This window comes from Atractosteus spatula, chromosome 1 (genome assembly GCF_055471065.1).
Source record: "Atractosteus spatula isolate fAtrSpa1 chromosome 1, fAtrSpa1.hap1, whole genome shotgun sequence".
In the NCBI taxonomy this organism is placed as follows: Eukaryota; Metazoa; Chordata; class Actinopteri; order Semionotiformes; family Lepisosteidae; genus Atractosteus; species Atractosteus spatula.
In genome coordinates this window covers 72035356-72053440 of record NC_142706.1, presented here as the reverse complement: position 1 = coordinate 72053440, position 18085 = coordinate 72035356, and the positions used below count along the sequence as shown (strand labels likewise).

At 43.1% G+C, this 18085-nt stretch overlaps 1 protein-coding gene across 1 annotated transcript in view; it reads right to left on the bottom strand.

Annotated features, from left to right (window-relative positions):
• The window catches only part of poln (polymerase (DNA directed) nu), a 116477-nt gene that overhangs the window by 42363 nt on the left and 56029 nt on the right, over positions 1 to 18085 (bottom strand). Inside the window, exon 14 of the mRNA XM_088921285.1 lies at positions 391 to 448. Within this exon, the coding sequence (XP_088777411.1) occupies positions 391 to 448 (58 nt within the window). The remainder of the gene's footprint in view (positions 1 to 390; positions 449 to 18085) is intronic.

The following is an 18085-nucleotide window of genomic DNA, read 5'->3' as shown; positions in this document are numbered from 1 at the left end:
CTTCAGAAACTATTGAAAAAAACTATTAAAAAATAATAATAAAGCAGTAACACAAAAAATAGGGAGAAACAGAAGCAGAAAGCACAACAAAGGACACAAAACAAGCGGTAAATTAAGTGGAACCAAAACCACATGTTAAATTGACTCCTCTGCCTGAAATGTTAATTAGGTGACATAAAAAATGTAATCACAGACTTTGACAGTTTGTGGCAGTTTTTCAGTACACACATGATGTAATGGAGAGACGGCCTCCTCACTGGTGCTATATACAACACAAACTATGACTGGTTACTGGCGTCTCCAGGTCATCTTGTGAATTCTCCACCCTCCCCTGGGTGCCACTAAAGGTTATTTAACAGCAGGTGTTAGAACCTGCTCTTTGTAGTTTACCTTGTACGTATTGCTTCTTGGTGATCTGAATAGACTGCCTGGGAATGGCTTGAATATTCTGGAATTGCAAAGAGAACAATAATATAAATTAAGAAATTAATTAAAAATAATTAACCGCACAGAACGTGGTTACTCAATCAAAGTAATGAAAGCAGCGAGCTACAGGACAGCATCATTCTCATTACAATGTGGTGTTAATACACATAGAACACAATACAATCCGAACTCCAAGAACTAAAAGAAAGACCAGAATATTTCCTTGAAAGATCTATGATTTAATTAATTGGGCGGAGTGGTGGCTCTGTGGCTAAGGATCTGTGCATGTGACTGGAAAGTTGCTGGTTCAAATCCCGCAGCCGGCAGAGGAATCCTACTCCGTTGGGCCCCTGAGCAAGGCCCTTAATCCCAACTGCTCCAGGGGTGCTGTACAATGTCTGACCCTGTGCTCTGACCCCAAGCTTCTCTCCCTGTCTGTGTGTCTCATGGAGAGCAAGCTGGGGTATGCGAAAAGATGAATTCCTAATGCAAGAAATTGTATAGGGCTAATAAAGCAACATAATTATTATTATTATTATTATTATTATTATTAATTCATGTTTCACATCTGCTAGCCATTGGACACCTACAGTACCACTGCAAAAACACGGTGCAGAGCGACGATCTCATACTTGACAAGAGAGCGCGTCAGAATTCTGGAGAACTCTGAGATTTTTCCCACGAGGCCCAGGATGATTTTGATGGCCAAATCAAACAGACAGGAACGCTGCTGACAGCAGAGTGGGCTGCTGGCTACAGGCCTAAACACCTTGACTCCCACACACGATCCGTGAGGACAGCCTAGCTTTCAGACTGCACCGAGCACTGCCCTGTGGTCCTGTACTCCCCCGGTCTGAATTCAGGCCCAGGGTACCCCAGTATCATTCTTAGAACTACTGTATGAGCTATATTTTACTTTCAAGTGACACATTGTTATTTTATTTCTTAAAATGGCAAAGTATTTGCACAACTCGCCCCATCATCCAGGCTGACTTAAAATGGGTTGCAAGAACACACTACAGGTATGGGCGATAATTATCCAGCAGTACAGGTCACATACACACAAGCACGCAAGAAAGGTTACAAACGAGCGGAAGCCATCGGGCCAGTCTAGATCGTTTATTAGGTAGTAGTTATTTGATCCTAGGATCTCATCCAGCCACTTCTTTTGAAAGAAACCAGGGTACTAGATTAAAAAAATGTGGTTGCGTAGCTTGTTCCATACTCTCACCACCCTTTGCATAAATACACACTTCATCATAATACAATGTGGTACTTTGCCTTATCAAAGTAAGCAGAAGGTATTGATATGGCTTTGAGCAAGAATGAGAAAATGTGGAATATTACTGCAAATGCACAGTGGGCAGGTTACAATGCAAACAGAGGCAGGGGACACATCTGCTAACTTTTAAGGGTTAATCACTGGAAAAGGCAAAGCACACCCTTGGCAGCTGAAAGTTCAAAGAGCTTCATTAAGCTTCAAAGGCTGGCCTGCCCGTCACACCTGACCTCTCTGTACTCCAGGCTCTTGGTTCACACACATTCCCTTCACACACTTTGCCCAGATCGCTGGGCTCCTGCTCTCTAATCTCTACAGAAATCTAAAAAAATGGGGGCATTTTCAAAGAAGCAAACGGAAGGAACCTGTGCTTTTGTACTTACGGTCAAGGACAGGTTTACCCACTGTGGAGGGAATAACATTTTGCCAATGAGGCCAATACTAAGCTGACAAGTGAACTGGCTATAATAAAGTGAAATGCCGAAACAAACAAAAGTCGACTGTTTCAGCGCAATCGCGTCGCACCGCTCTCTGTTCCTGAGAATGAACAAGAGTGTGCACACCTCCAGCCGTCTGTCAACACTCCTGTGCTGGAAAGAAGCGGAGGTGGTTCTGGACAAACAGATCAATTTAACGGAAAGAAATCCCACCTGAGACCTGTGCTTGTTCTCCTGCTTCCTGAGATAAGGGCTCATGCGGCCGAAGACAAATGGTGTTACTATGTCAAAGTCTCGCGTTTGTTGTTTTTTTTTCGCTTGTTTTTTTTCTGAGAGATTGCCTCTGAGCTCCACCAGCAGCTAGGAGGAGATCTGCACTGCAATCTACACTAAACCGTCAGCTATTCCTCAGGGAACAGCGGCTCTTCCTAATAGACCTGATACAAATCATTATTTTTATGTGTAATAAGCAAAGGTTAATGAAAAGAATATCCAGTTTAACAGATTGGTATCTTTATCTGATGTTGAAAAGAAAAACAATCATGTCATTATCTCCTAAAATAACCCTTCCCAACTTCCAAACTTCAGAAAGCTAAGAAAACTAGGTTAATCTGCTATTTAAAAATGACATAAAATAACTTCCAGGATACAAATCTTAATCCAGACAACTTCAAGAAACCACTAGCCACAGGTGACATCGCAAACAAACTTTGACAAGTTTTTAAATCAAAACTGTGCCAAGTCAGTTACTTCCAGGTTTTAGATCAAATGCACAAGGAAAAACACTGATGGTGGACCCAAATGTTAACATTGCGCATATGATCAAATGAACATCCAGGCAGATCTTTATTTGCTGGGCACAAGAACACTCACTGGCAAGTCAAGACTCAGGTGCAAGCTGGACACTGTCTTGTCGACAATGATTGCTGCTCACCATGAGTCAACGTGTACGCTACATTTTAAAATCCTAAATCTAGTCTAAATAGCTACCTTTGCACTCAGTTCAATAACTTCTACTGTATTGCCTAATAACATTTCAAATATTATAGAAAAGGGAGATGTTTAGTCAAAGATGGGGAAGCTTTAGGGAGTAAAGATTGTATGTTTGGCTTTTCTTAAAATAGCAGAAATTACTTGAGATTTACTTTATTTTCTCATCTACCAATCAAATATATCCTTAAGTGAATCTGGACTCAAATTCCTATTTTAATAAAGCAGAGCAGAGAAATACGTCCTAACAGCAGCACTAGACATCAGACACGCATTTCCCAGCACGACACTTACAGTATACGACCTGCGCCATAGCGCGGCATGCGTGCCTCCCTGCCTGGCTCCACACCGCAGTCCAGGCTTCGAGCCCTCCCTGGAGCCAGCGCTGCGCTTCATCAGAGTCAGCACTGTGGGTTGTCTGTGTGTGCGTCACCCTACGCTTCTCGGACGAGCTGACTGCTGCCACCCTCACCTGGAGTAAGCAACTTTCTGAAGATGAACGCAGAAAGTATCGATAGCTGTCGCCCATCAGTGAATTTTCCCCTCAGCGAATCCATGAGCATTACTTCCGTCAATCAATGAACAGCCGCACTCGGCAAGCTTGCAGGGTTGCTTCGACCAGGAGACGCAGTGAACATTACATGCACTCTCTGTATCCTCTTATTCTTTAGAGGGTCGTGGTGAGCTGGAGCCCACACTGGCAGGCACCGGGCACAAAGCGAGACCAAACCCCATCCAAGACTCCAGTCCATCACTGGACACACACGCACGCTCACAGACACGCAACTTACTATCGCCCGTTACACCAGACAGCACGCCACTGGACATGCTGGGATGGAACTGGAGCACCTGAAGGAAAACCCCTGTGAGCACAGGGAGAACCATGCAAACTCCACGCAGACAGAGCCAGAATAAAACCCAGGATGCTGTGCAGCTGTGAAGACGACTCTATTGTGCCACCAAGTGAAAGATTCATGGAAGAGCCTTATAAAGAAGGACGTTACACAAGAAACACTAACAATGTTACATTTACAGCAGGCGACATGCCCATCTTTTACACCTGTAGACATCTGGGGAAAAATAACTGTAATACAAGTTTTCTGTCTTGATAACCAGTTCACATTGCTTTAAATGGATGCCTGCACTGACTGTAGATGTTAAACACCTAAAGGACTGATCAATGGCACAGCAGCGGAAACTGTCAGCTGCTTCAGGTTCCTCGGCCTGCAGATCTCCACCGACCTGGCTTGGACTCTCAACACTGTAGCCAATCTGAAAAAGGCACAACAGTGCTTCCACTTTCTGCAGTGCTTAAAGCAATGCGAGTTGGGAAGCAGTTCCTCATGAACATTTCCCACAGCACCATAGAAAGTGTCCTCACTAGTGGCATCACTGTATGGTACAGTAGTACTACCATGCATGACAAACATGCACTACAAAGGGTTGTGGCAACAGCACAGAGGATTGTAGGATGTGATTTACCATCAATTGGTGAGATCCACACCATCTGCTGTCGCAATAAAGCCCAGTCCATCATACAGGATCTAAACTATCCCGGCCACAAACTGTTCTCCCCCCTACCCTCTGGCAAGTGGCATCACACTGTTAAAGCACGGACCACTAGACTCAAGAACAGCTTCTATCCCACTGCAGCGCGCATCCTCAACAGCAAACCGGAGTGCCTAAAAAAAACATCAGCACTACACACTTTTTTCTCTCAGTCTCACTACTACATATTTATTTTTCCACAATATATTTATTGTTCCTGTTGTCTACACTGTGTAGTGTTGTCTGCTGTACTGTGTTAGTCCCGACAGATCAGCGCGATTAAGAATTCCAATGTACGTGTACATACTGTATGGCAATAAACTACTCTACTCTCAGTCTAGGTCTGAACGCAACACAGCCACGATGATCAGTGTTTTTCTTGCCCCAGCTCACACAACGACCTCAGTAGAGATAGCAGGGCCTAAGGCAGTAATGTCAATGATGGCAGACGTGGGAAAAACAATTCTAGAAATGGGGAGGAGAAGCCATGCTGTTTCGCGCTGATGCACTGTTATCAGAGACTCTTCATCACATTGCAAATATCTCTGCTACAGGGATTCTGGGTAGCACCCAAAGGACCAGACATGGCTTAAGTCTCTTACAGGCAGAGCTCTGGGATAAAGCCCACTTGGTCGGTTGCGACCAATTTCCATTAACAGTGACATTCCATGTCTTATTCAGTTCATTTACAAACAGGATCTTCATACGGTGGTCTTGATTCTGAAACCAACTCCAGAAACATGGGAAACGAGGCATTCGTATCACTGTTGCTCTCTTTGCTAGGGTAAGGCTAATTAGTTTGGGGAATTTCTAGCAATGGTCCTTGCCCGGGGTGAAACTGTGGAGCTACTGTACAGTAATAATCGGGGTTAAAGGTTAGAGCCGATCATGTTTCCGCTGCTGTCCCAGGGTTAAGCCATTAGCCGAAGTTGTTGTGCATGTACCTGAATAAACTACACCCAGAGGCCACAGTTAAACACTTGGTGGCTAAGAGTTTGGGACAAAAACTTCCGCACAAATAGCAAAAACAGCCGAGATAGAAACAGCCATATGAACGTACGATAACAAAGAAATGGGTCACGTTAAAGATAAACTTGGTGGCTCAGACAAACAGAGGCCTAAGTAGGCCTGAAAGGTGTCTTGTTTAGCTCAGCCACAGTTACACTGCGTCTTTAAAGGACTGAGTAGTAGTTATTAACTTATTGCATCTGTATGGCATCCGCTTTTTTAATGTTTCTAATGTTGTTGGGTATGTAACACTGACATTAAGGGGCTCATTGAGGGTGCTTGTCCGAGAAGGATCGCTGCTGGCATTGCATTATATGTATTGTGGGAAATACTGTATTGTTTCCTATAGTATGCTTTTTTTGCACTTTAATGTAAATAAATTGAACACTTATTTTATTGTCGTTTGCATTCCTCTTACGTTTTTTATCAATTATCCCCAGTATGCCAAGGTTACAATGTAAATTTATAACAATGATGTTACAGAAAACATTCAAAACAAATCAAGCTTGGTATTTCAAGGTGATACAGGAAGAAAAAAGACAATGGGTTGAGCTTAGGTATGAAGAAGAGGCACTTTCCTTGATGATGTCACTGCAGGCCTGCAGTGCTCAGAAGGTCACAGGGGTCAATGTCCATTGGGTGGTGAGAGCAACAACTTAAGGAGCAACAGCAGAGTTACCAAGCAACAGCAGCCTGAATGACATCACAAAAGAGTGTGTTAAGGGGGAATTCAGAGTGTGTTGCACTGTTGGAGCCCATTCATTGTGCTATGGTCAAGGAGTGGCTCTCTTGGGTTATACAGTGCACATTCTTCTGTTACTGCGACTCTTATTTCAATATGACACTGAAGAAGAAAGATGTGGAAATGTGGTCTGTCGAAGCTCATTTCAGGCACGTTCCAGCATGTGACAGATCAGCATTCCTTTTTAAGCAAGATATTGAGCGGTGCATGAATATCCGGCAATCAATATCTGTTTTTTAAGAAACAGTATTGAATTTTGTTTTCAGGAATATAACATTCCGTTCAAAGCCTTTTTATAATGAATTGATGTAGGTTTCCACTGAATCGGTATGTATTTAATTTACAATAGGCTTTGCACATTATCCATCTTGGTAAAAACATGATGGAGCATTGCACTACTGGCCTGTTTAAGCTGTTTTTACATTTCTCCTTTCACCTTATCATTTTTTGGATCAATAACTACAGCGGCTGGCTCGGGTGGCTTTGCACTGTTCTCTGTGGACAGTATTATACCCTACCACAAGTCTGTCGTTTAAGGGTAACCTACAGGCAGTGAAGCTTTTTGAATGGTGTTCATTTTATTAACAATTCTGTTCACGTGCTCTGGTGGGTCTCATGATGACTCTCAGTGTACACGAAGCAAGATGAAGTTGTCTCCACTTGATCCAGGCTGCTGAAGATCAAAATGCACAAGAAGGAAAAACTAATATGATTATAAATAAAGTGACCAACCTAGGTTAAAAAAAAGTTTTTGATGTAAATCAATTATTGAGTCAGTCTGATTACTGTAGGTTGAGATGCAATGAAAATTAGTTTTTTCATAACAATGAGTTCCTCCTGGGACTTCACTATCATCAACTTGAGCACATTATTTACACTCGGTGACAAACAACTAGGGTTACTCTTAAGTACCTGGCCAAATTAATGAAAGTGTCTCTCAATAGCACTGTTTTCTTAAAAATAAAGAAAGAAATTAGGGAAATGTAAAAACTATTCCAAATAATATTTTAGGAACAGTTCCCAGATGTGCAAAATTCTCCCACAATTTAGGAAAGGATTTTTAAAAAATCAGACAGGGCTGAATAATGCTGTGGCTGGCCAGCGTTCGTGAAGGGAAGCTGTACAGCTGACCTGCCCCCAGATACCTTTAAGGCCTCCATCGTCTGTACGTAGGTTCACATGTGGCGGATTGTTCATTTAATTCATCAGTGGAGGGCTGAGAGCCACATTCTCAAACAGGGATCATTTGGACAGAGGTATAAAGGGACTCACGGAGGTCGTTGCTGCAGGGTTGTTTTAGAGCAAGACCTTTTGGTGTACAAGTAAAATTAGGTAAATTAAGACTCCCTTTGCACTGTTTCTGCTGTCTGTCATGTATTTCATGTGCGCAAGCCACCTACTTATAGGGAGTCCTGGAACAGATGTCTTTTAAATACAAACATTAGAGGCTGATCTTGGTCCCTTCAGCCTGTTGTGTTACAGAAGCACGTGCTGGCAAAAAAATTAGTAAGTAAGAACTGTTCTTTGAAACTCTTATTTTCAAAATCCTCTTGGTCATAAGCCCTTGGGAATGCCCTTTGTAGCAGATCTGCCCACCTTGTTAACAGTTACGTGACACAAGGAGACATATCAATCTGACTGAAAGAAGCTCCCATCATTCACCTGCAAGTGATTAAACTGGGACCGACAGCTAGAGGGAGGGGATGCTTCACCTAAAAGTTATTATAGCTGGTCTTACATAAAGATGGGGCTGAGTGCCTATGAGCTTCTGCATGGGAATATAGTTTCAGGAGAATAAAAAAGATTTGCCAAGGTTTTTTAAAAAAAAGGGAAAAAAGTGAAACTCATGCCAGAGCAGCATAAGGTCTTGCTCCACCCAGGGCTCCTCTTCCAAGCCCTACACCTCCACAGCATATGCGAGCCCAGCAGCTCGTGCCGAAGGCTGCTCCCATCTGGCAGCTGTGCGGTCGTCTGCCGGACGAAAACCTTGACTCGGTTTCGGGAGGAAGGAAGACCTGCGTCACTACAAATGCACACGTCTTCCAAATAAAAGGACAGGCGCAAAGAAAAAAAACACTCAAGGTTCTCTCATATTCGCCTCACAGCTGCTCCCTTCAAAGACAGGAGCGCTACGGCGCCTTGCAAAAGTATTCACTTCCAACGATGTGCATTTTTGTTGAATGATGTACACATTTTTAGGTGAATATTTTTAATCAGAACTTGAATGTTCCAGAGTCTGACATTTGATTTTACCCAGAAAAAAAAGTTCAGTCTGAGTATTCACGTTAATGTCTTCTTTAAAAATAAAAATCCAGATTCTTCACCTTAATTCATTTCCTTGGTCCAGTGCCACAGTTATGCATAGTTAATGGAGCATAAATGAAGAAGCATGTCCTGCTGAACACACGCATACCTAATGGTCTGTCACTTTCCAAACTGTTTACTGGAACTGATCAAGGGGGAAGGCTGGATGAATAGGCTAAAACACACCAATGAGCACTGCATTGGTTTATTTTCCTAGCAGTATGTTGAAGAAAAGTAAGAATCCAGTTGCCCTGCACAAGGAATACATCCATATCTGAATACTGAAGATGACTCCCACCCTAGTCTGTGCTCAGTTGACAGTGAAGCCTGGAAATAATAATTGCTTACACTTCTATAGCGCTTTTCTGGACACTCCACTCAAAGCGCTTTACAGGTAATGGGGACTCCCCTTCACCACCAGTGTGCAGCCCCACCTGGATGATGCGACGGCAGCCATAGTGCGCCAGAACGCTCACCAAACATCAGCTATCGGTGGGGAGGAGAGCAGAGTAATGAAGCCAGTTCATAGATGGGGATTATTAGGAGGCCATGATTGGTAAGGGTCAATGGGAAATTTGGCCAAGACGCTGGGGTTACACCCCTACTCTTTTCGAGTTTAATGATCACAGAGAGTAAGGACCTCAGTTTTACGTCTCATCCGAAGGACGGCGCCTTTTTACAGTATAGTGTCCCCATCACTAAACTGGGGCATTAGGGTGAGCGCCCCCTGCTGGCCCCACTAACACCTCTTCCAGCAGCAACCTTAGTTTTTCCCAGGAGGTCTCTCATCCAGGTACTGACCAGGCTCACACCCGCTGAGCTTCAGTGGGCTGCCAGCTGGGAGTTGCAGAGTGATATAGCTGCTGGCCAGTACAGCTCAACAGAGGCGCACCTGCAGTAGCATCCTGTCATAGCAATCCTACACATTTCGCAATAGAACGTTCCCAAATCCTGGGTACAGTAAAGAAGAGCACCAACAGAAAGGTGACCACTCACGTTCAGCATGTAAAGCTGAGAGGGCGAGAGGTTAAGATGAAGGACTTGAACTCCATCGGGGTTTCCCCGCGCAGGTTCAAATCCTGTCGCCTCCGTAGAGCAATACCTCCGAGCGGTGCTTTCTGCAATTTCCCTCACGGGATGAATAAAGTATCTATCTATCTAAAGCAGGGGAGACTTTGACATTCGCTATAAAACCAAATTCATAAATGAACGCATCAATGTTAGCAGCTGAAACGGCAAACATGCATACACTCCAAATTCAAGGATCTCTGAAATACATTCTTTGACACTGGCATTATAATGAAATCAGAACCTAGTGGACCCTCTAAATAAATGCGAGTAATTAATGAAGCCCTAATCGCTGTGGCATTTCTGCAAATACCGCATGGCTATTTGTGAGTCATTAAGGAATAATCCCAAACTCAGAAGGTAATTTTCTTAAAACTGTTTAAAAAGGCTAGAACATACAGTAATTACATCTGTAACAAAAATTTTAACAAATGTGACTCTCATCTTATTTTAAATTGATTCTAAGCACTAATTCTGAATGACAATACAAGTAGACAGAATTATGAATTTTCAGTTTTTGCAATGAGTATTAAAGTATTTGTCCATGTCTATGTCACCTGTTCTACAATTCACATAAGTGCCAGAATCAAGTACAAGCAGTAGCCATTAACAGATATGCAAAACTAGTTTTCATCCTGACCTTTAAGACGAATAATGTACAGTTTGTAATTTCTGAATTAAATTCTTTCAGCTAAAAATGGAGTCTACATGGAAATGTTCAGCTCTGTCCATAATTTTTCAAGTTGCTTGACCCTTAACTTGTCGCAACTTTTCTTAGCACAATAGAGCTTCGTATTGAACAGTACTGGCATATTTGGAACAGATAAAAATACAACACAAAGAGAACGTTGTCCTACAAAAAGTACCATTTCCAACCAAGTCAAACGAGTGACTCTTCCGCGTGTTGGTCACTGAGCCTGTGCATCAGCAAGCATGGCCATTCGTGTACTGTAGCAACACACCTGAGAGTCTGAGGAACTAGGCCAAGTCTTTAACAATAACTGGGTTGCTCTCATACCCAGCCTGAAATGTGTTCATGACCCATATACCGTATGCAGGAACATGCAATGTTTATAACCCTGCATAACAAACTGTGAACAGGGAGTCATTGCGAAGGTTACTAGGGATTTTGACCTTTGGCACTGTATTCACGCAGAACTCCCGGGGAAAATCAGCTCCCATGACCAACAGACTGTTAGAATGTGCTTGCCTTTTCAACTCCATAGGCTCAGGCTCATTCCTCCTGATTCTGAAACACGGGGAAATGAGGCAGGAAGAGCTTTTCAAGCAACCAGCCAACCGTACCGATAATCTTTTCCAATAGGGCCAAATCACAACCTCAAGATCACAGAGGAACGAGGCCTGACTGGTCAAATCAGCCTGAGGGGCTTTAACATATTTACTTGAATGTGCTTTAGAAATAAGTGTAGCACAAGCCACGGGGACTGCAGACTGAAACCAGCCGTCGATTCATCTGAATTGTAAGGACCTGGAACCTCCTGAGCGGCTCTCCAGGAAGTGGCACTCACCTGACCACAGGGGTTCGAGTCACTAGCCGACTGGGACTGGGATTCCCCAAGCAGCAGGCACACCTGGCTGAGCGCCACTCTGGCGATTAGTCTGCTGGGGCACTCTCGGCTCTCTGCAACAGCGCCCTCTGTGGCCTGCCGGGTGCTTGCAGGTAGCTGGTGCAGTCGGTGAGCAGCACAGCTCTCCTCCAGTCGGCACTGGAATTACCACACTTTCTACACCTCATCCTCCCCCGGGTGGTTCAAGGGTTCGGATTGTCCGACCACAAAAAAGAGCTGATGAAACAAAAGCAACTGGCGGTTCTAAATTCATTGAAATAACATTCTGAAGACTGTAGCAGCTAAATGAACGCCGACGCTGTCCTACCACAAACTTTCAGTGTGCTGTCTTTGGTGAATACAATGACAGTTTACATCCTGAGGTGCAGGCACTGGGGCTCTTGTCCCTCTTTGGCTGCAGTCCTAGATCTCAACCAATACAGGACATAAGCGTGAGTTAATCAATGCAGAATTAACCACCTCTGTGACCATTACAATGCTTTTTTGTAATTCACAGGACCTTGGCAAATTTGTACAAAGTAACTTCAAACACAGCCGTGAGTTGTAACCTTCAGCATCTCTTGCATGACATACACTGGTAAAGTTCAAGATACAGATGTTTGGGACTGCTCCACATTCTACTCATTGCTATATCCTATAATAAGTATTGTGGTTTCAAAACCTCCTTTTAATAAAGAAGTACTGAAAGTGTGTTTAAATAAGGAGAGGTAGTTTTGATTTGCTACTCATTCAAAATCAGACCACTGATTTTCTAACTGAAAGTCTTGAAAAGCTTCCAAGAACAGGCACACATTATTGAGTCTCTAATTTATATATATATAGATTTATATTTAGTAAAGATACTCTGATTGAATCTCTAACAAAATTTGTGCCACACAAGCAATTAGATACAAAAGATACAAAGGTAAAATTATCCTTTGTTTTTTTTGCCATTCCATCTTGGAAGGAACAGAACAATTTCACACGCCAAGAAGATATTGTCTCCAAAACACACTGAATAAAAATAAACAGAACTATGATCTGAGTTTCAAATTATTTACGTGTATGATCCGTGTGCAAAACTAGAGTACTTCTGAAGCACGTAGCACCTACAAAGCTCAGCAATGACGAACGGTGTTGTGTTAAAAGTGAAACCCTGAGATCCTCCTGCTGAATAGTCAGACACAGGCCCATTTATCTCATTGCCTCTCAGCAGGACTTCCTGCTAGCCCTGTCAGCAGTTCAGTGCTGGTGGGTGGTGTTTGGATACGCCAGTATTCATCTTAACAGAGTGTATTCTAATAGCATCACTGGATACAGACAGTGCAACAACACGCCCACTCATGGAGCTCTGTCTAATAAAGCAGTAGCTGTAACCACAGAGCTGTGGACTGCATTTCAGCAAAGTCACTTCTTTCTGCAGCGCTCACGGACTCCAGTGCTTGATCAGATCACGACCCGTGAAGCCGCAGAGCTACAGTACTACTGGACAGATGCAGAGACGCGTTACTGGGGCACAAAAAACAATCACCCTTTTCACAGACGCATGTAGAGGCAACGCACATACTTCTGTCAGCTTTCTGCTCACCGTACTTAGAATTACACACCCCATATATCACCAAACAAATCAATAAAACCTGTCTAACTGTAGAGGGAAGCACCTCTTAACGACTCATTATGCTAGAGATTTGCTAAATGAAAATCCTGGTTATTAACATTACTCTAAGAAACATTTAGTCAAAATATGCGCATAATAAGGAAACTTTAGCTTCAGAAATAAAGCCTGACCCCACCCCTTCACCCATTGAGTATAGTCCCATTTAAAAAGGGAAATGCCCAGGAGCTCACCTTTTTTCAAAACAGGATTTTGAGTACTCCAGTGATTGAATGGGCTTGCACACTTAGAAAACCTTTTCCAAAGTAATGTCACTGAAGTGAACATCTTAACGTTCACCACCACCCAAAAAAATCATGAAAATCTTTACTGATATAGTTTAAGATATAGTTAATAATAATAATAATAATAATAATAATAATAATAATTCCTTACACTTATATAGCGCTTTTCTAGACACTCCACTCAAAGCGCTTTACAGGTCATGGGGACTCCCCTCCACCACCACCAGTGTGCAGCCCCACCTGGATGATGCGACGGCAGCCATAGTGCTCCAGTACGCTCACCACACACCAGCTCTCAGTGGGGAGGAGAACATGATGATGAAGCCAGTTCAAAGATGGGAGTTATTAGTTCTAAAAAAGCTCCAGTTTCATGGCTTCGGCTCTTTGCAGATAGGGTCGTTTGTGCTCCACATCAATACTGGTAATAAACCTGTGCTTCCATTGTGCGACATTTCCTTGAATTAGTTAATAAAACAAACTGTGCTGTGATAGGTGATTCTCCTACCGGTGCAGTCGACAGGGATCCTTATGAATCCCTGAGACGAAATGCTTACCAGAGAGGCCAATTAAACTTGAACCTTTTTCAAAGGGTCCAGGGCATCAGTTTGAAAATAAACACTACAGAAAAATGTCAGACTTCTACGTCAAAGCTTGCTCCACGCTCCCGACTCTGCAGCAACCTCACTTTGTCCATCGAAAAGAACCAGCGAACCCCTAACATACATCAGATATGCTGTGAAATGTTCAAATGCAGTTCATACAGTATAATCTAATATTTAGAGCATCCTACAATATGTCAATAGATCCACACTCAAAAACCTCTATTTGCCTACTCACAGTACACTGGGCAGACCTCTGATGTCACAGGAAGTGAAAGTGCAATGTTTTTTTTTTTACTACGGGCATGATACAAAATACAACCAGTAACGTACCGGTTAAGCAGCTGAATGCAATTTTGATTAAGTGCAGTCATCAACAGGCAGTGAAAAAAGCTATCGGCAGCAGTGCGACTGGCCTTCAACACTAATAGCTATGCCTCTAATTGGCATGGCACCCCTGGGGTTCAGTAAAACAAATGAACTGAGTCACATATTTGCCCCCTTGCGTGTATTTCAAAGCTGAAGAGGAAAAAAAAAATAGAGACTGGACTGTGGACTTGTGTGCAGGATTCTCTGGGTCAGGGGCAAGAGAGGCTGAAACGCCATCAGTCTTCATTTCAAACAGAATAGCAGGAAAACAGTACAGGCAAAATTAAAACAACTGAAAAGTAAAACTAGCAAAACCCACACATTAGGCACTTGCAAATGCCAGGGTGATTGTCATACCAATATTAACAGCTTGCCCAAGGAAGTTTATTCACAGTACTTCATCATTATTGTGATTATTACTGCTAATTTGTTTTCTTATTAATTAATATACCAACTTAATAGATGTCCTTTTCCAGGGTACATTACTTCTTAGAAAATTCACATTAAGTGTACAGCACTGGGGCACTGTTCAGAGCCTAATGTCAATTCAGATCACAGGAGGCAAGTAAAAATTGCAAGATTTTCAGGAGAATGAATTCTTCAAGCAGCTGTGTTTTTGTAAAGGGCAGGAGGGGTAATCTGATTAATAGGAAAGTGCAGAGAGGAGCATACGATACTCTAAGGAGAAACGATTAAACTACACTTAACACATTTTACTACATAGTTTTTCTGCCGCTTATTGAAGCTGCAGAACTGCTCATAGAGTTTCTTCTCATTACCGAACCAATTTCAGCTTACAATTTAGAATGTCAGATAGCTCATTTAAAGAACTACCTGGGAGCACAGCGTTTTCCAGCTCGCTAATGATGTTCCCAATTAATGCGGCTTATTGAAATGTTAGCTTACAATACGCACTGAACACGGAGGAGCTTTCGGAGCGGAGAGAATTCTGGCAGTGCGGAATAACTTGCTGTAATTAAGTGGGGGAAAAAAACATGCTTAATCAATAACATTTGTTGTCAACAGGCATGTCCTTAGGATCCCTACTCTTCTGCAAATGACTGCTGTTTCGGCCAGAGCACCTACATATAAAACACCTTATATTCAGAAGAAGTCCTTGATGCTGGCGCTTAAATTACATATTTATCTCTGACTGAACAGCAAAGTGACTACTGTACATGGACATGTTGTAATGGCTGTTGCTTTAGCTCTAGTATCCAAAAGACTATTGACAGGCTCCCCAACACAGACACCACCTTCTGAGCAATGTGTAATTCCGTACATTTTCTGGGCCACAATGTAATAGACAGATTATAATTTCCAAACATATGCACATTTCCTTCCAGAGCAAAAGGAATAGTTGATGATTGCAGTACAAAAGCTTGCTCTGATGCACGAGCACTGTAACTACTACTAGAGTGTGCACAGCACATTGAATACAATAGTTCTGGATCAAGGTTGTCCTTAGAGTGCCATCTGCTGGTCTCTATTCAACAATTAACGTCATTTTATATTTCTATATAATAAGGCTGGCCAATCACTCAGAGGAAATACTCAAACTAACCCTATTTTGAATTTCAGCCAGAAATGACAGATCAAAGACAAAATTAAAAAAAAAACTGTAAACCATATGTTAGCATATATAATTGTTTGAAGTCGTCTAGGTGCAAGATAACCTGAGCTGATCGCTAAAGTAAAACTTTTTTTTAAAAAAATCTGAATCTTTTTAAAAGGTCAAAAAGACACATATATATTTACAGGGGCTAAAGATGAAGCTGCAGGACTCACTTGCATTTTACTTAATGTTAAAACCAGAGAAAATTAAATAAGATGGGCACAGAATAGAGCCCTAAAAGCTGACATGCAAATATGGAGTGTACAGAACTGTCCCAGCCTCTGATGCCTTTATAATCAGGCTCAAAGGCTCAGCTGGACTGTCTGCGCTCAAGATTAAACAGCACTGAACTTCCAGCAAAGCCTTAGTACCACTCCACCATTCCCAGGGCAAACAAGGAGAGGAACAGGTATGGGGCACTGATCTAATAATGATAATAATTGCTTACACTTACATAGCGCTTTTCTGGACACCACTCAAAGCGCTTTACAGGTAATGGGGACTCCCCTCCACCACCACCAGTGTGCAGCCCCCCCAGATGATGCGACGGCAGCCATAGTGCACCAGAACGCTCACCACACATCAGCTATCAGTGGGGAGGAGAGCAGGGTAATGAAGCCAATTCATAGATGGGGATTATTAGGAGGCCATGATTGATAAGGGCCAATGGGAAATTTTGGCCAGGACACCGGGGTGACACCCCTACTCTTTTTGAGAAGCACCCTGGGATTTTTAATGACCACAGAGAGTCAGGACCTCAGTTTTTATGTCTCATCCGAAAGACAGCGCCTGTTTACAGTATAGTGTCCCCGTCACTATAATGGGGCATTAGGACCCACACAGACCGCAGGGTGAGCGCCCCCTGCTGGCCCCACTAACACCTCTTCCAGCAGCAACCTTAGTTTTTCCCAGGAGGTCTCCCATCCAGGTACTGACCAGGCTCACATCTGCTGAGCTTCAGTGGGCTGCCAGCTGGGAGCTGCAGGGTGATATGGCTGCTGGCCATCTAGATTGGGCAGCTCCACGGCACCGCCGAGTGCTACAAACCAAACATCGGCATCACACTCACACCTGCGCTGTAATTCACTGGGGTCCGTGGTCCTATGGGGATATGGCTCATGTGAGAGGAGCATGTCAGGACAAGGATAGTGCTGCAATCTCTCGGAAAACTCGTTTTAGTAAGCGGCATGGAGAGGCGAGGTCTCCTTCAGAGGAAATGATGACAAAGCCAGAGTGACTGCAGGTATCACACTGACTCAGAGCACGGTTATAGGGCACAGGAGCTGAGCTCCATAAGAACTTGGACAGCTAGAGATTATCGACAATTTCAGGCCTGACTGGAATATTCGATAGATACAGACTGAAGGAACTGAAGCCCTTTAGTTCTGAACAGAGAATTCACAGAGGGGACCAGACACAGATATTCAAAATACTCAAAGGCCGGGACAACAGTCAACCCAGCTGACTTCTTCAGAATTGGCAGTAAAACACAAACCAGACTCCACAAGTAGAAAACTACGCGGAAGTGCACTTTAAACCGAGGCGTTTCTATACGCAAAAGGGTTGGGGGAACATGGAATAAGCTGCCCAGCCATGTTGTTGAAGCCGATACCCTCGCTACTTTTCAAGAAACTCTTAGTTAAGATTCGATGATCTACTAGCCACCAAACTGGCTACTGTAGAAGGGCTGAACGGACTCCTCTTCTTTGCAAGCTTTCTTGTATTCTTATGCCAATAATAAGTCGGCACAAATTGTGGAATAAAAGACTTAACGGTGGGGATCAGACAATCTTAAGTTGATCTTCTTTTTCAGGACACAAAATACACAGTACTGTATATTCACAAACGAATCCTGTGCCACTACTTTGCATTTAGATGAGGTAGAGTCAAGCTCACTGGGAGCAGAGGGATTATTGCTCAGCTACACTAAGGCACTCGCATGCTGCAAGTAAACACTCACACATTTCCCCGTCTGGACAGAATATCAAGAAGGGATTAAGAGATGGTGACTGAAACAGCACTGCTGTCCTTCTTGCTTTATTAAACACGCTTCTCAGCGCCACCAGCCCAGCTAGCATGGATGAATTTTGTCCAATGTGTCGTTTAGAGACCCTAAAGGGCTGCAAGCTGAACTAATTTAGAGCCTATAATAAACTTCAGGCTTGATCTTATTTGTCTTTTAATGAAGCAAAAAGTATCTCAAACACACGCTGGACAAACGCAGTGCTTGATC